At 44.5% G+C, this 18944-nt stretch overlaps 1 protein-coding gene across 7 annotated transcripts in view; it reads left to right on the top strand.

Annotated features, from left to right (window-relative positions):
- Window positions 1–18944, top strand: part of Tut7 (terminal uridylyl transferase 7) — a 51808-nt gene that overhangs the window by 25003 nt on the left and 7861 nt on the right. For all 7 annotated transcript variants that reach the window (XM_021181017.2, XM_029468616.1, XM_021181015.2 and 4 more), the window contains exons 15-26: window positions 504–590; window positions 1340–1440; window positions 3819–3876; window positions 6479–6582; window positions 8423–8512; window positions 8834–8947; window positions 9178–9255; window positions 9804–9981; window positions 12433–12480; window positions 12564–12655; window positions 13492–13607; window positions 16569–16894. In XM_021181017.2, the coding sequence (XP_021036676.1) occupies window positions 504–590; window positions 1340–1440; window positions 3819–3876; window positions 6479–6582; window positions 8423–8512; window positions 8834–8947; window positions 9178–9255; window positions 9804–9981; window positions 12433–12480; window positions 12564–12655; window positions 13492–13607; window positions 16569–16894 (1392 nt within the window). The remainder of the gene's footprint in view (window positions 1–503; window positions 591–1339; window positions 1441–3818; window positions 3877–6478; window positions 6583–8422; window positions 8513–8833; window positions 8948–9177; window positions 9256–9803; window positions 9982–12432; window positions 12481–12563; window positions 12656–13491; window positions 13608–16568; window positions 16895–18944) is intronic.

Raw genomic sequence — 18944 nt, 5'->3', positions numbered from 1 at the left:
TATTCAGGACCGTAAACATATACTACTGTGTCTAGCTACCATTGACATTTTTCGTTTTATTAAGCTTTTTCAGATGTTAAGGAAGAAAACTGGGCTTCCCATTAAAAACAGAATAACCCGCAGACACCTCTGCTTCCTTTCTAGAGGATCCTGACAGCCCAGGGCTAGAGCCCTTGCCCCAGTTGGCTTCCATTTCAAGAGCAGTTCTTGGGGTTAGACTCCTTTGAGGCAGGGTGTTCTGTGTGTCCCTGGCTGGCTTGGACCTCACAGTGATTCCCTTCTCTGCCTCCCAGGGCTGGGATTACACCTGTGTTCCACAGGATTGGGACAGGTGCTATTTGTTTTTATTGCTAGCACTGTCTGTTGAGAAGGATAAAAATCTAGTTTTTGAAGCTTGTAAGTTTCCTTTTTCTAAAAACTATATTTTGTTTTTAGCTTTTTTGAGAACTGTCAACTTTTTAAAGCCACTCCCCTACTCATTATACCTATCTGTTTTTAAACAGAGGATTTTTCTCCAACTATTGTAGAAGATCAGGCTCGTGAACATATCCGGCAAAATCTAGAAAGTTTCATAAAACAGGATTTTCCAGGTAAATTTTTTTTTTTTTCTCTTTAGGAAAAGAAAGGTAACATACGTATTCCAGGCACATTAACTTCACAGCTTACCTAATTACCAATAGGAAGATGGCAGTGTGGGATCACCCAGGCCATAAGAGGTGAATTCACTGGGAACTGCAATTAAGTCATGCACACTTACAGGAGCTAGAGAAATGGCTTGCAGACACTCTGACCTCTGAGTATATGCACTTATGTATTGAGGCACACACAAAGGTAAAAACCAATCTTTTAAAGTACGTAGAAAGCATTGCTCTTACAGTATGAAATGTCATAGGATGGTCTACATCTTTCCTTGAAACATCCTTGCATTTTGGCATAAAGTGATGTCCACTATTCTTTCATGTCATATACAGCTTGTGTATTTAAGTAAACTAAGGGAATCATTAAGAATCAATGTGTAGTGAAAAAGATGCTGAGGCTGGCAAGATGGCTCAACAGATAAATGACCTTCCTGCCAAGCCTGGTCCCTGACTTCACCACTCAGATAATGGAAGGAAAACCCAACTCCTGCATGTTGATGTTGTCCTCTGACCTCCTTATGCACACATGCTGACACAATAAACAAATAAGTGAATAATTGTTATAAAATATTTGAAGACCTTAATTACAAGAGGATAGTTAGCAATTGGTATTTTGGATTCATGAAAGGGCCATTTTTTAAATAAAAACCAATTACATGTACTCAGGTAATGAGCTATTACTTGTCATCTGTCCCTAACAGGAACTAAATTGAGCTTGTTTGGCTCCTCCAAAAATGGATTTGGGTTCAAACAGAGTGACCTTGACGTCTGTATGACGATTAACGGACATGAGACTGCTGAGGTACGGTTGCCACGTGAACACACATGTGCTGTGAGCATGTGGTTAGCGCCGTCCTCACTGGCAGAACTGCGAGGCATCTGGAATGTACGGGGCATTCCACATGCAGTGCACCAGGAAGCACAGCCTCTTGCATCCGCGCTGACATTCTTGGAGGGGGTGTGAAGAGTAGAACAAAGCTCTGGCTGGGCATGGGTGGTACACACCTGTGGTCCCAGCTCCTGGGAGACTCGTGAAGGAGGTTTGCTAGAAGTTCAAGGTCAGCCTGGGCTGCGTAGCAAGAGCCTGTCTCACCAAAAAAACAACACACACACATACACACAGAGACTAGATATCTTTAAAGGGGCTTTTCCAGTGTAGTACAGATTGGACTAGATTCCGTGAAGCTAGACCACCTTCACCAGTGCCCATTGGCTTGGCTACTAGACCAGTACACCTACCTATCCACCCCCCCCACCCCCCCAAACCACCCCCCACCCACCCCCACCCCCGTTACCTGTGATGTCGTTTTGCTTGTCCGTGGTGAGTATTAACTTTATAGCTCAGGATCTGCATTTGAGACAAACTTGGTCTTATCAGCACCAAAACATGTGTCGTCCTTTGGTAGATAACAGAAGGAATAATTTCTGTTCCCTTCTGCTTTGAGAAATTCTGTCTTGGGTGGCTTTGATCATGTGTATCAGGAGGCAGCAGAGAGGAGACTTATGTTAAGATGCAGCTCAGAGCCTGCTTGTGGTGGTGGTGGTGGTGTGATTTGTTCCTCTCTCCCTGAAGACAGACTTGTCTGCAACTCTTGTTCCTCCTGCCTCAGCCTGAGTCCTGAGCCTGTGGCGTGTGCCCTCAAGACACTCTTTGTAGCCTGTTTTTACAGTTTTATTAGCATAATGCCACACCCAGACCTCGATATGTTCTCTGAGGCTGCTTTCTTTCTGATAACAAAGTCTGTAAAGTGTTGGAGACAGGATCCAGTATCTTGTGCATGCCCGGTGGGGGCCTTCCTTCCTGCCACACCTGTCACTGAGGGACAGATACTTCAGAAGCAGTGCTGGTGGAGACACTGTTGACTCAGACTACACTGCCACTGCTCAGGGGCTCTCATGGCTTTGTTCTGAATCTGCATTCTGAGGGTGTTCCTGACTTCAGGAGAATAGCCAAACCAGGGTCTACCTGGGATTTGCTGAATGGTGTAGGGTGAGATTAGGTCTACCATAAGGAATAACCCATTATATCCCCTCAAAGTTGATCCTCATTAATGTGGTTTATAAACTACCTTTGACAGTATTTCTAAAGTAAAATTCTGAATAGGTTGTAGGGTCTGTGTAACCGTCAGGATTTACTCCAGTGGGGATGACAGCCATACTTTAACATGCCAAGGCACAGTGCTATGTGCTTGTATCCCAAAACAAAGGGGACATAGGCAAGAGGGCTTTGAATGAGGTCAGACTGGGCTGCACGCAGACGCTTTGGTCTGAAAAACAGCAAAAATACCATTCCGAATTGCTGCATGACTTCAATTTTAGCTAGTCCTAGCAGGAAGTAGACTGAGTTAGACCATTCTCCACAGCAGGCCATCGGATCTTAGTTAAATTGTGTATAGATATAGCTACGTCCAGCACAGATGAGACAGAGCACAGATGCTTCTCTTTCACGTCCATACCTAAGGTACTCTTCCAAGGGAGGTAATTACATAGGGGGGTGGGGAGAGTGAATGTCTTCATGGTTTAAAGACCTTTCTGGAAGCTCCTATTTTGTCTTTTGTTGTACATCCAAAGCAATCAAGGTATGTTTGGAGGCTTGCATATCCTTAGGGTGTTTTGTATGTGTGGTAACTGACACTCACCTGAAAGGAAAATAAACCCATCTGAAGTTGGGCTGATGATGGCACAGTAGGTAAAAGTGCTTGCAGTGCCGCCCTGATGACTGGAGTTCCATGCCTGAATCCCACAGTGGAAGAAGAAATGATTCCTCAAGGTAGTTTTCTGACTGCCATGCATGCTGTCTTTCACACATGTAATGTCCTGACACATGTCCCCACACCCATTCACACACACACACACTAAAGAAAAAGATTCGAAATTAATCTCACTGTCTCCGAAGGCAATAGAAGCACACAAAGTGTACTGTTACTGTTTTGTTTTATGTCTGACCCAGAACCTCACAAGCTCACCAAGCACGCTAGCACTGAGCTACAGAGCCCAGAGCCCTTGCCCTTAGTCTTACGAGGTCACCCATGCTGGCTTTGAACTTCCTTTGCAGCCCAGGACAGCCCTTTAAGAGGTGACTGTCTTGCTCAGCCTCCAGAATAGCTAAGATGACAGGTGTGTGCCAGCAGTCCCCGCTTGCTTCCTGATTTCTCTTCCGTTGTTGTGCCTTTCCTGCAGGGGCTGGACTGTGTAAGAACTATTGAGGAGCTGGCTCGAGTCCTCAGAAAGCACTCAGGTACGTCCATGCCTGTCCTAAAGTACTTCTTTCTTTTTCTTTACTGTTTTATATATGTAGAATTTATTCCTGCCAGTGAGGAAGTATGCTGGGTTATTTACAAATATGTGCAATATTGGCGTCATTAAAGTGTTCTATAGTCTGATAGAGAAAAGGATTGCTAGTAATGCCTATGTGTTGGTGCTAGCTATTGGGTCTCAGTAGAAAGCATATTCAAGGCAGGTGAGGTATTTAAGTCATGTATCTTGATCTCTTTTAATCACAAATCTAGAAGACTGTTGTAGGTGGTTTCTGAAGTATTTAGAGCTATAAAAAGGGGTAGATCCTGCAAATGATGTACAGACCCAAAATGTTCTTACAAAATAGTGTAGGTGAATGTTTGTTTGCTTGCTTGCTTGTCTCTCTGTAGCTGGGGATAGAATCTGAGGCCTTGCCCATCAGATGCAAGTGGTCTACCACTGAACTACAGCCCAGCCCTGTCTTAAACATGTAGAGTGGGCTAGCCTCAAACTTACTCTGTAACTGAGGCTGGTCTTGATCTGCTTACCTCTACTCCAGTTCTGGGATTATAGATGTGCAGCCTCATGCCTGGCTCTGTTTGCCAGGTGGGTTGGCTACTTGATTAATTGGTTTTAGTTGGGTTTTGTTTGTTTGTTTGTTTGTTTGTTTGTTTGTTTTTGAAATGTGGTCTCATGTGAACTGGCCTTGAACTCATAACTCTTGCCTAGGCCTCCTGAGTATGTAGGATTGCAGGTGTAAGCCACAAAGTACTTTCTTTAAACATGAATTTCTTAATCTTTTATATTGAGATCAAAGTATTACAATACAGCCTCTGTTCTTGTGAACAACACTTATGGGTGTGCACACACACAGTGGTACAGTTTACTTTGTATTTTGAGAAGGTATTGTCCTCAAATGAGAATCCATCTCTAAAGATAAGTTTGTGTGGCTTCTCAGGTTATACAGAGAAACTGAAGTTGCAAGGTTAGATAGTGCTTAGGTTTTAGTTCTGAGCTGGGCTTTGCTGTTTATTGTAACTCACTCTTACTTGCTCTGGGTCTCTTTCTGGGTGAGTTGAAACATGTTGTTCCTTTCCTAAGCATTCTCCATGTATACTTCATAAGGACAAACCATGTTCACTGGTTGTAGAACAGAAATGACTCTGTATAGTCATTTATATAAGGAATTATATGATAGGAATGGAATGTAAATTACACAGAGAATTAAATAGCAGCTAGAAGGCTCCGCTTAAAACCTAATGCCATTAGAAGCAGTCTGTCTAGCTATGGCATTGAATGCCTGCCTCATAATAATTAGGAATGTAATTAGGACAACAGAAAAGTTAAAAGGCCTGTGTTTCCTTTTATTGGAGTTGATAGACAGAATGCTTTGGGATTATAAATTGGAGCCAGGGGGACATGCAAGGGCTAGGTCTTCAAGGAAGGCTTGTGAGTGTCAAATGAGATCTACCATAGTAGATTCCCTGAAGGGAAGAGGAATGGAGTGTGTATGGAGGTTCTGGATTCCAGAGATCCCACTTCTTCTGTGCCATGTGAACTTGGGCTTGTTGGTTTATCTTCTATTTTCCTTCTGCTGCCTCTGCCCTTTCTTCTCTAAATCTCATCTAGACTTGAGCACTGTCATCTGTGGAGTCAGCAGAATAGGCAGATGACCACTAGTCACCGTGCACACAGTGAGGTTGGAGCTGCTGGCTCCACAGCTTACTGCTTGCATGTGCCTGAGTGACACCTGAAGTCTGTTCCCCCTCATGCAAGGTGAAGTTGAGAGTCTGGTTGTGAAGGGTCCTCTGAAAGTCCCCATTACATTCAGGCAAGCAGGGATTGAGAGCACTGTCTTTCCATTCACATACGTGTTCCTCCATCTCTACATTCTCAGGCTACCATGACAGACCATCAGGAGTGGTCACCCTGCCTCCATCCCTGTTTCTGGCCTACTGTTGGTCCTTGATTCTCCAGTACTTATGCCCTCACTGGCTTCTTTCTCCTCAAGGATAATTCCTCTGTTTTTCTCCTGTTCTCCTCAAGTCCATTCTCTAGCCTACATAGTGTCATGGAAGGGCCCTCAAGCCTTTTTGTTCAATTTTCCTTGTCTTGTAAATGGCCTCCACCGCCACTGTTTCCACATGTTCCTTTTCAAAGTGTAGCTCAGACAGTCTCCTTACCTGCAAAGTTAATTCCTTCCTTTTCCATCCATTGCTTCTAGCTCTGTGGTGACTACTGTGTCAGGCATTGAGATGATGCTCCATGGGCTGTCAGTCAGACGGACAGGGAAGGGAACTCATGCATACAAGCTCCAGTAGTTCCTGTGTGGACCCGGACCCCCTACATATACACTTGCATGTTCTCATTAACCAGTTGGTTTGTAGAGGACAGTGGACTTCTTGGTTCTAATTCAAATATCCATGTGTATAACAGATACCTACTTTGCCAGGGGTCTTCCTAGTTACTTAGTAACAATTGTTTGGTTAGTTGTAATGAATACAACTAGGCAGCTGAAGTTAGGTCTTGTTTCCCATGGAGCATTAGCATGAGAATCATCCCTCCCAAGTTGTGTTTAATCATGCATCCTTCTTCCCTCTTAGGGTTGAGGAATATCCTTCCTATCACAACAGCCAAGGTGCCCATCGTGAAGTTCTTCCATCTAAGAAGTGGTCTGGAAGTGGACATCAGCTTGTATAACACACTGGTAAGATTTCCTTGGACTTGGCCAACCTGTCTTTCATTCATTTTTTAAAGATCCAATGAGTAGCCTAGCCTAGTCTGCCCCTTACTTGCCATGTCATGAATCTCCTGTTTTGGTTCTATGGATCTTCCCCCCCTTTTCTTTTTTTCTTGTTTGCTTCCTTCATTCCTTCCTTTCTCCCATCCAGTCTTTTTTTCTTTTTTTTTTTTTTGGTGGGGGCGGGAGTCGGGGGTGAGCTCATGGGGACCTTGAGCTGCTGCTGCTCTGGCTCCACCCTGCAAGCAAGTGCTAAGATTACAAGCACATACTATTAGGCATTTTCTTAAATGAATGTCTCTTTAAATAAGTAAATGACCCACACGTGGTGGTACAGGCCATTGATCCCAGCTCTTGGGAGGCAGTGCAGAGGCAGGTGGATGTCTGTGAGTTGGAGGCTGTCCTGGTCTACAAAATGAGTCCAGAACAGCCAGGGCTATTACTCAGAGAAACCCTGTCTCGAAAAACAGCACAAAAAAGTAACTAAAAGAAATGAGACGTTCCATTTTGTCTGTCTTATCCCTGTCCTTTTGGTTGCTCAGTTTTAGCCCCAAATGGCTAAGCAGCTCTCTGCTCTTGTTTTATTTACTCTTTGGGAATTGTCTGAGTGGTTGGTGTGTGCCTTGTAGTGTTCTGAGGCTGGGGCTATGGAGAATTCAGTAGCTGTTCCCATCCACGTGGGCTGAGTGTAGTGCAGTGGTAGGTTATTTGCCTAGCATTCCATCCCAGTGCATGCCAAGCCAATATGTCGGTAGGGTGTGAGAATGTGTATGTATGCATGTGAGAGAAAGTGTGTGTGTGCATGTGGGAGTGTGTATGTGTGTGTATGTGAGTAAGAGAGTGTGAGAGAGACTGTGTGCATGTGGGTGAGAGTGTGTATGAGTGAGAGAGTGTGTATGTGAGAATTTATATATGTGAGAGAGTGTGTATGCATGTGAGAATGTGTGTGAGAGAGTGTATGTGTGTGAGTGTGTATGTGTGTATGTGAGTGAGAGTGTGAATGTGAGAGTATGTATGTACATATGAGTAAGAGTATGTAAGTGTGTATGTATGAGAATGTGAGTATGTGTATGCATGTGAGAGTGTCTGAGAGTGTGTGTGTGTGCATGCTTGTGAGAGTGTATGTGTATGTGAGTGAGAGAGTGAGAGTGTGCGTGCATGTGAGAATATGTGTGTATGTACATATGAGTAAGAGAAAGTGTGTGTGTGTGTGTGTGTGTGTGCGCGCGCGCGTGTTTGAGCTCATGCACTTGTGAAGATTCACTTCAGATAAAGTCAGAGCTTGTCTGCTTGGCTTGAACCTGCCTGTAATTTGGTGTGCATGCTGGGTTTCTTCTTTTGGCCTCATACCTGGCTGCTCCGAGGCCCGATGGGACCTGGGAGCATTTCACACAAATGATGCCGCAGTGAAGGGGAGAGAGAGTCTTACATCTACTTAAAGAAAACTTACTTTATTTTACTGTTTTATCTTATTCCATTAGGCATTAGGTTTCACTGTCTTGGTTTTTGAGACAGGACCTCTCATGCTGACAATGATCTTAAACTTCTCATCCTTCTGCCTCCATCTCCAAAGTGCTAGGATGCCAGACCTATGTCATCATACCTAGTAGCATGCTTGTTCATTTTAATGGCTTTTTTTTTACTATTCAAACTAAAGATTTATTCATGAAATCAGAAGTTACATGTCTGTGCCATTATCTCTTAGATTAACACAGTTTATCTCAGACACTGTCCTACAGTATGAGCCTTTCCAGGTCGCAGTGTTTGCGTCAGTGAGAGCCTCATGGCCTGTTCTCCCTTTCAACAGGCACTTCATAACACAAGGCTCTTGTCTGCATACTCAGCCATTGACCCCAGAGTGAAGTATCTGTGCTACACCATGAAAGTGTTCACAAAGGTAGGTGCATCGATGCATGTGCTTTATCTGGAACTGCTGTATGGACCAGGCTGGCTTCAAACTCACAGAGACCGTCCTGCCTCCCAAGTGTATGCACCACAATGCCTGACCTTAGTGTCTTGACTTTTCATGGTGCTCCTGCTATGACTGACAGTCCACTTCTTTGTTGAGTTCAGTTTGATTCAGGTTGGGGTGGTTGCTTTTGTTGACATATTTTTATTTTTTAAGATGTGATTTTCACATTAGCTCCTCAGGAAGTGGTGGTGATGGGGTGACTGCAAGCTGAGTAGAAACACCCTTCAGAGTACTCTCTCCCTCTAGATGTGTGACATCGGTGACGCGTCCAGAGGCAGCTTGTCATCCTACGCTTACACTCTTATGGTGCTATACTTCCTCCAGCAAAGGTCTCCACCTGTCATCCCTGTGCTTCAAGAGGTAGGTGCCCACAGGAGATGGTAGGTGCCCACGGGAGATGGTAGGTGCCCACAGGAGATGGTAGGTGCCCACGGGAGATGGTGGGCGCCCATGGGAGATGGTCTGAGCCAGCCTCTGCTTCTGCTAATATGTTATTGGTCAGTACTGACATCTTGTAACTTTTCCTGGACATTTTGGTCTCAACATTTTAATTTTTCATTCTGTAATAATACTTTTAAAATTAATTTCAGATATACAAAGGTGAAAAGAAACCAGAAATACTTGTTGATGGCTGGAATATTTACTTTTTCGATCAAATAAATGAACTGGTGCGTATTTTAAGAGTAAAGATTTTCCCAACCCTTGGCTAAAAGTCGTCCTGTTCTGTGCTGTAGAGGTGTTGTGACCATGAGGACTGGCCTTCACAGGTGTCCCCTTTCAGTTGGTCCTGTCCCTAAGCTGGGTGTGTTCCGGGCGCTGTTCCAGGGTTTCCTCACTGTCAGCTGGTTCTTGGTGGTTAGTAACTACTCCAAAGGAAGGGATTTTGTTGTTTGGTTCTTGTCACACTGACTGTGTACATATGTACTGAGTTCAGTGCTGTGGCCCTCAGAGCTCTTCAGGTTTCTTCACAGATTGCCCTGCTGTCATGTCCTGAGATACATCATGAACTTTCTCAGTTGTCTCTACTGCAAGTCACAGAGTAGGACTGATAGACTCATGTCAATACTGTTTTAAAACGTGAGCGAAAACTCACGCAACTCTGTTTTGTGTATATAAGCCACTGAGTGGTCCAGGTTTCCTGCTGAGGTGTGCATGCACACTGCAGTTAACACTTTATGATGGCTAGAGTGACATCCTTGTTCCCTTGCATCTGTAGCCCACTTGTTGGCCAGAATATGGAAAAAATACAGAATCTGTTGGGCAGCTGTGGTTGGGACTTCTGCGCTTCTACACTGAGGAGTTTGACTTTAAGGAACACGTAATCAGCATCAGAAGAAAAAGTCTGCTCACAACTTTTAAGAAACAGTGGACCTCAAAGTACATCGTCATTGAAGGTACGAATAAAGTCAAGTTAAAAGGGACGTGTTGGCCTGGCATGTGTGAGGGTGAGGTGCAGAGCCTTTTAAGTTGAGCATCAAGTGTGATCTGTGAGCTCCCCTGGCTCTTCCCCCAACAGTCACCTGTTTGTAGTATAGCAGCCCTGCTATGGCCACACCACCCTAAAGGTTCATTTTAAGTGACTAGTGTCTCCAGGCAGGGCCTTTCACAGGTCCAAAGTCTTCACTGAGGAGAATAAACTCAGTTGTTGGACCACGGGAGTAGAGCACAGCAGCAGAGTCGAGGCAGCTTCGGGACAGCAGAGCTTTAAAGCCTATAGCAAGTGGCTTTCTAATTGAATTCTGCCGTGTACTTTTCTTTTTGATCATGGTAAGTGCATAAAGCACTCAGTACTGAATGTGTCAAGTTTAGTGTGCAGTTCCACAGCTCCAGATTTCAATGCCTGTCCCAGATGCTCGAGGACTCAGAGTTGTATAGACTTTGGGTCTGGTTGATTTTACTGGGTGATATTTTTATAAGAAAGTTTAAAACTAAAATAAAAATAAGTCTTTACTGAAGGATGGAGAGTGCCAGTAGAGGTGGATCCTTAGCCCTTTACACACTGTTGGGAAAAGGACTGTCTGTAATGATTCTCAGTGTTGACCCCAGAGAAAGTCCTTTCCTGCTGGACCTTGTGCCCAAACCTCTGTGTGACTCCAGCACCCGGGAGGCCGAGGCAGTTGAATCAGGTCACCCTACTGAATTCAACAGTCCACTGAAACCATTGACCTATATAGTTAGTTGTTCCTAAGTGGTAGGGATTCAGTTTTTAAGAAGACAAAATAAGCTGGGCAGTGGTGGCGCACGCCTTTAATCCCAGCACTTGGGAGGCAGAGGCAGGCGGATTTCTGAGTTCAAGGCAGCCTGGTCTACAGAGTGAGTTCCAGGACAGCCAGGGCTACACAGAGAAACCCTGTCTCGAAAAACCAAAAAATTAAAAAAATAAATTTAAAAAAAGAAGACAGAATGAAGGCCAAGTGCTTTAAAGTGAGCTGGGAAGGGACTGAGAAAATGTCTTCTTGGTCTCACAGGACCCTTTTCTTATCACACTGTCATGTAGATGGTGTGTGAACTTTGTGATTATTTCATTACTGTAAGCAGTACTGACACAGTGCCATAAGCACTATCTGGGCTATGCATGGTAGGGACTTGTGTTCTAGAGGCTCCTATCAAAGCACAGATTAGTGAAGGAAGTCTTCTCAGATTGCCATGTCTTTTGTTGTTGCTCAGCATACTAACTGAACTTTAAAAAGAAAAAGGCAGAACTGAGAGTGTGATGGCCACATCTGTAATCCCAGTACCGGGGAGCTAACCTAAAAGCCAAAGCAGTCTTTTCTCAGCTTCTCAACCAGGCCTGATTAATAGCAATGCTTTCAACTGTATGGTAACTAATGTACAATCTGCCTTTTATAACCAGCAAACACCCAACCTGTAAAACACACAAGCACACACACACACACACACACCAGCAGGAAAGGGCAAGACTGGGATGATGGCACTTGTCGTCTGTGCTCCAGTTGACTGACTTCGAGTGTCATGTTCCCCAGCTTGGTGCCAGCTTTGTGGACAGAATCATGTTGCCTAGTTTCACTCCCAGACGCCCGCTGTGGTGCTTTGCAAATGTAGTCCTTCACATCCGCATGGAGGACTCTAAAAGGACGGATCCTAGTTTCTCCCTCTGTCTTTTTCAGTGCTGTTTTAGAAAGAAAATGATATGGATCTTCATATGATGACCATGACTAGATCATTAGTCATGTGTATAGTATTTTAAATCATCTATAAAATAATATTTGGGTTTAGAAGCATGCTGAAGAGTAAGTTCGCTCAGTTGCACCTGTCCACCTGCCTCTTTCATCCCAAGTGTTCTTGTCCGCTGCATCTGGCTCTTCATGGTTCTTGTGAATCATCTCCTTGGCCCTTGATAATCAATGTTTACCATTATAGTGATGCTCGATAGCTCAGACTGGCCTGGAACTCAGCTACACAGCCCAGGCTAGCCTCCAATCCCTTGTTTTTCTGCATCTGCCTCCCGTGTAATGAGATCAGAGGCATGGCATGCACTCCTGGTTTATTTATGTTTGCAACTTCTACTGTGACACAGAATGGACACCACTAAATGACCTGGTTAGTGAGTCTTGCTCAGGATTTTTTCCAGAAGTAGGCAACCTGGACAATATGAAGAACTTTTATAAAGATCATAAAGATGATACAGAGCTATTTTCTTACTCATGCTTTTGGAAAATCTCACCTGATATGCAGGTTTGTCTGTTGCTGAGCTGTGCATAACTCTGGATGATGAGCAAAGAAGATGACACTGTTCTTGTGTGTTTGTGTACCAAGATAATGAGATGAGTGCTGGCAGTTTCCACTCTGTTATCTTACCTATCTCTCTAATCTTCTTTACTCAGATCCCTTTGATTTGAATCATAATCTTGGTGCTGGATTATCAAGGAAAAGTAAGTTACTCTTGTTTGTTAACTTGGTGCAATTTCTTGTTGTCTTAATGCATGTAATTGAATTCTTACTATTTTCCTTATAGTGACGAATTTTATAATGAAAGCTTTTATCAATGGTAGAAGAGTATTTGGAATTCCAGTCAAAGGATTTCCAAAGGACAACCCCTCAAAACTGGTGAGTTCTTGATAGAAATAACAGAGAACAATTAAGATGCACATTTTGAGCACCAAATAAGTCTGCAGTGTGGAGTGGTTGAATCGAGCTGGCTGGTGTATCTGTTTCCTCCTATGTCACTTCATGGTGTGGCATTTGAAATATATGTAGTTACTTTGAAATGTTTTTCATTGACTTTAGCCACTCTGTTGCAATAGATCTCTCCAGACATGTTCCTTCTCTATCCAGAACTTTGTCCCCTTTGAACAACAGGAACAATCAGGAACACTGATTCAGCTTCTGCATGTGGGCAAGTAGGTACTTTTAGCAAATCATAGTCGAGCTCGTGTCAGATACTGCTCTGGACATTTACAGTGGTGTTTCTCGTACTTGTTCAAGAGCTCCTTCACCTGCACAGTGTGTTCAGATGAGTGCTTTCTCCAGGAGGTGTGCAGGGGGGGATGCATCATTCCAGCCTCCTCCTGCAGCAGCAGCAGCAGTAGCACTAGCCTGCAGCTCTTTGCCTTACCTTAATACAGAGTTTGCATTGTGTGTTTCTCAGCTCACTGCAGTTTAGCCATTTCGTCTCAGGACAGGCTCTCTGTGGCCTCAGCTTCTGCTGCAGTATTGAAGCCACTATTATGTCTTATATGTCAGTGCCCTCCAACTTGAGGGCATAAAAGACATAGAGTTTAGATGGTCTGTGTCAGCTATTGTGTCACTGTGCTGCTCCCTGGTGTGCAGGTGTGTTGGGGATGAGTGGTACACATACTAAAATACCAACCTGTTCTCACACTGATTTCATGGTGTGCCATGGTCTTGTTCACAGTTCATCTTACACAGCTGTGTTCTTGTAGGCATACTTTTTTGATCCGGATGTCCTAACTGAGGGAGAACTGGCTCCAAATGACAGGTGCTGCCGAATTTGTGGGAAAATCGGGCACTTCATGAAGGACTGTCCCATGAGGAGGAAGTAAGCACCGGTTCCGAAGAGAAGGGTTGGGTTTTCATTTTCTTGTCCCAGTTTCTAAATGTGGGTCTACTGATACAGAAAAAAGACACTTGGAAATTTTCACAGGAGTTTCTGCCCCACTCTGGCCCATATATCTCCCAAATCAAAAATACAGAAACCTATTATTTTTACTCACAAGCTGTTGGCACTCTACAGGGCAGGTTCTCAACTGTTCTAACCTACATCCAGCCACAGGCCTGAGTTAGTGTTCTAACCTACATCCAGCCATAGGGCTGAGTTAGTGTTCTAACCTGTGCCCAGCCACAGGGCTGAGTTAGTGTTCTAATCTATGCCCAGCCCCAGGGCTGAGTTAGTGTTCTCACCTATGTCCAGCCACAGGGCTGAGTTAGTGTTCTAACCTATGTCCAGCCCCAGGGCTGAGTTAGTGTTCTAACCTATGTCCAGCCACAGGGCTGAGTTAGTGTTCTAACCTATGTCCAGCCACAGGGCTGAGTTAGTGTTCTAACCTATGTCCAGCCCCAGGGCTGAGTTAGTGTTCTAACCTATGTCCAGCCCCAGGGCTGAGTTAGTGTTCTCATCTATGCCCAGCCACAGGGCTGAGTTAGTGTTCTAACCTATGTCCAGCCCCAGGGCTGAGTTAGTGTTCTCACCTATGTCCAGCCACAGGGCTGAGTTAGTGTTCTAACCTATGTCCAGCCACAGGGCTGAGTTAGTGTTCTCACCTATGTCCAGCCACAGGGCTGAGTTAGTGTTCTCACCTATGCCCAGCCACAGGGCTGAGTTAGTGTTCTAACCTATGCCCAGCCACAGGGCTGAGTTAGTGTTCTAACCTATGCCCAGCCACAGGGCTGAGTTAGTGTTCTAACCTATGTCCAGCCCCAGGGCTGAGTTAGTGTTCTCACCTATGCCCAGCCACAGGGCTGAGTTAGTGTTCTAACCTATGTCCAGCCACAGGGCTGAGTTAGTGTTCTCACNGCCCAGCCACAGGGCTGAGTTAGTGTTCTAACCTATGTCCAGCCACAGGGCTGAGTTAGTGTTCTCACCTATGCCCAGCCACAGGGCTGAGTTAGCTCATCTATGCCCAGCCACAGGGCTGAGTTAGTTGTCAACTGAGTCTTCCTCTGTTTGCTCTGTTCCATGGGTCTTCTCAGGGTGATTTTTTTTTCTTGGCCTCCTTTGTCCCCTTTTTCCTTCCTCTAAGACCCTCTACTCAATCTCAAGTCCCACCTTCCTGCTTCCTGCCACTCAGTCACAGGCTCCAGCCTTTTATTATCCAATCAGAGATTATTGGAGAGCATTCTTTATAGCACATGGGTCAGTACAATGCCCATGTCCTGACTGCAGCCTGATCTTGGGGCACAGAACTCAGCATCTGAGTACACAGCGTGCAAGAGCAACCCAACAGAAATTGAGCAGTTTTCATATAAATGTAATATTGTTCTTTAAAAATGAAAATAAACTGATGTAAATGTGGTCATGGGTGCACATGCTGCGAGCTGGCTCTCACACCGGGTTAAACACTTTTTCTTCCCTATTTTGAGTTTGGGTTTGGTTTTAAATTAGTTTAATCCTTAGTAATTATTTTCAGTAGCTCAGGTGTTTGGGCACCATGCTTTCTCCTGCTGATGTTTTGAGAGGCAGGGGGATACCTTTATGGTCGGCTTGGGTCATTGTTCTCCTGGCTGACAGTGGTTTGCTTTCAACTAAACAGTGCTAGTCTCATTTCAAAATACACTTAAGTGAAGTTGGTCACAATCTGGGATTTAAGAAATAGTAATCAGCAGAGCAGAAAGAAATTAAGTTAATACCTAGGGGTGGTACCATTTACTACTACTTCCTGTGCTTGGGAGGCTGAGAAACATGAGTTCAAGGCCAGCCTCAGCTACAAAGGGAATATGAAATCAGCCTGGGCTAGGTGGCGTTATGTCAAAAAACAAACAATGTGTGAGAAGGCAGCTCAGTAAGAACACTTAACTGCTCGTGCACAAGACCCTGGTTCCATTCCCAGCACCTACAGTTGGTGGCTTACAGCCACCTCTAACTCCAATTTCAGGGCCTCCATGGACACTTACTATATGGTACACATATGTATATGTGTATAAATGAAAGAAAGTCACTCTTTATAACAAAGGAAAAAGTGACATTCTTGAAGATAGACCCCCTTAAAACCATTGTTAAAATTTTACTGAGAAACTCAAGTCTTACAGTTCAAATTTTCATTGCCTAATAAAAGCTAATACATCAGAAAGGCTGACCAGCAACCCACCACACATATGATTTGAGTTTCATCATGCAGGTATCAAAGCAGGCATTGGGGCTGGAGTGATGGCTTAATGGTGAAGAGCACTAGTGGCTCGTCCACAGAACTGGGGTTCAATTCCCAGCAACAGCATAGCAGCTCACAACTGTCTGTGACTCCAATTCCAGAGGACCCAACACCCTCACACAGACACACACGCAAATACACCACCAACGGACATGAAGTAAAAAGAAAGGTAAAGAAATGTATTTTAAAAGGCAGGTATTGAGTCTCAGCAGTAAGCACTGCTTGCAGCACTGGTGACAGGCAGGCTCTGTGCTAAAGATTACAGTTCCAGCAGTTGCAGAGCAGGATGTTTGGAAACTCATATCTGGGTTCAAAATACATAGATTTGTTTTCTTGTTGTCCCCTCCACAGTACAGTGTAACTGTGAGAGGCTGTGTATGTGTTATGCATATAGCACGTGACTTTCTGTAAGGGCTGGGGCAACTGTGGGTTCTGGTTTCTGAGTGGCCACCTGTTACCCACAGTCTGTGGGTGCTGAAGGACAGCAGAGATCTTAATACAGAAGCCAGGCTTTGTCACATTCTAGGCCTCCTTTTCACATTCTATGGTCCTAGCTATCTCTACTCTTGGACACATCTTGATACTCCCATAAGTTTCTGTTGACACTTTTCCTATTTGTATTTTATCTTCACTAGAGTGAGGCGACGGAGAGACCAGGAAGATACCCCAAACCAAAGGTACTCGGAGAGCAAAGAAAAAAGAAGCAAAGAGGACAAAGAGATTCAGAACAAGTACACAGAAAAGGAAGTGTCAACAAAAGAAGATAAGCCCACACCGTGTGCAGCTGCGAAAGCCAAGCCAGTGAGGGCAGCTGTCGACCTGGGCCGGGAGAAGCTCCTCAGGACGCCTGCAGAAAAGTGGAAGAGACAGGATGACAGAGACTCGAGAGAAAAGCGTTGTTTCATCTGTGGAAGAGAAGGACACATTAAAAAGGAATGTCCACAGTTCAAAGGCTCTCCAGGTACAGACAGCTCTCCAGAGACCATGATGTTCATGGTCAAGGGATATTAGAGGTCTAGAGGCTTGTCACATTTTGTATCGGTTTCTTTAAGGACTGTTGTGTAAGGAAGCACTATAGCTCCCCATCCCATTCACACACACCCTCGGTACAGCTGAATTGCTTATTCCTGGGTCTAGGTAGCCTTATGAATGTCTAAGATTGTCAATGAATGCTAGTCTCCTCTCCAGTCCATATAAGCATTGTCTCAGTATCCAGTAAGCAAGTCACACTTAGAGGCATGCTGTTCACTGTGTACATTTGTGAGTCACAGCACTGCCTAGACATTGGGTGAGGTGGTGGCTTAACACCATGTACAAATGAGTATATTTTCACCCACACACTCTAAGCAGGAAAGAGAATAGACGGTTGTTGACAGTGTTCTTGTCTGCAGAGAACTGGGAAGGGTTTCATTGTTAGCCCTTATTTAAAACCTTTCTATCAGGGACCATAGTAACAGCCCACAGATCCACAGATGAGAGTCAACCACAAGTCTTCTCGATGCAATAGTCCATGGCTATAATCAAAGCTACCTAAAAGGCTGAAGCAGGAAGGACACTTTACCAGGAGAATAAAGACCAGCCTAGCCAACATAGTATGACCTTGTCTTGAACACAATACTAAATCACCTCTAAATTTTGACCCTTTATATTGCTGGATGTGATTTGGTCCATGGATAAGTACCTTTTACTAGACTGTTAAGACACTGTCTGGATGCCTTTAAGTTGTGTATGCTATGGTCTTCAGAACACTTTATATACTGTACTGGCTTGTAGGATAAGCCTAGGAGAACTGGATAATCGTAGCTGAGGAACACTAGAGAGTAGCTGTCACTGCTCATCTGCTCAGGGTGCTGGTGAGGGCAGCTCTGTGGTGCCTTCCTCTCAGCACTCTGGTGCTTTGAGTGATTTATTAAATCGAGTCTGCCAGGCAAATTGTCTCAACTTCTAAGACTGAAAGTTTTATGTGCTCTGTTCTCACCCTACACTCCCCACCCCCCAGGGCTTTTGAGGCAGAGACTCACTATTGTAGTCAAAGCCAGCCTAGAATTTGCTGCATAGTCCTAGCTGACCTCAAACTCAGTATCTCCTGCCGCCTTTGGGGTCACATGCATGTGCTGTCATGCCCAGCTTCTCATTTATTTTCTAAGGAGCTTTATAGAGAGAATTTATGCAATGCTCGAGTGTTTATGGATGACTTGGCTCTGGGTACCCCAGCCTGAGTCAGCTGAACCCCAGCCTTGTTCTTCTAAGTAGCTTGGGACTTAACCCCAACATTCGCCTTGATTTTCCTTTATAAGGAGACAAGATTTAAAGAATTAAAATGCTGATATGTTAGCACTCAGTTGACATGCTCCTCAGGGTCAGGTTGGCACTATTTCAGTAGGAGTATAATTATCGATCATCTCACTTAGCTCAAACAGTTGCCTCCTTTAAGCTAGGGAACTAGACAGTATAGATACAAGTTAACATAGTTTCACCAAAATTGTTCTTACATACTATATTTGTGTTTACACACTGCATGAAACAGATCTTCTGGTACCCTCCTCCTCCTCCAGCATAGTTGTCCTCTGCCTCCTCCCCCACCCCCCAGGTGCATCCCTTTGTCTAGTAGCAATTGTCAAGTTCCTGACCAACATGTCTCAAAACTGTTTAAGAGTTGTGGCTAGAGCCAGATGGTGGTGTCACACGCCTTTAATCCCAGCACTTGAGAGGCAGAGGCAGGTAGATTTCTGAGTCTGATGCCAGCCTGGTCTTCAAAGTTGAATTCCAGGACAGCCAGGGCTATACAGAGAAACCCTACCTCAAAAAAAAAAAAAAAAAAGAGTTGTGGCCTTAAAGAGATAGCTCAGGGAGGCTGGAGAGATGACGCAGAGGTTAAGAGCACTAGCTGCTCTTGCAGAGGTCCTGAGTTCAATTCCCAGCAACTGCATAGTGGCTCATAACCATCTATAATGAGATCTGTTGCCCTCTTCTGGCCTGCAGGGATATATGCAGGCAGGATGCTATATACG

The sequence above is a fragment of the Mus caroli genome, chromosome 13, assembly GCF_900094665.2.
Source record: "Mus caroli chromosome 13, CAROLI_EIJ_v1.1, whole genome shotgun sequence".
In the NCBI taxonomy this organism is placed as follows: domain Eukaryota; kingdom Metazoa; phylum Chordata; class Mammalia; order Rodentia; family Muridae; genus Mus; species Mus caroli.
This window is presented reverse-complemented; position numbering and strand designations above follow the sequence as displayed.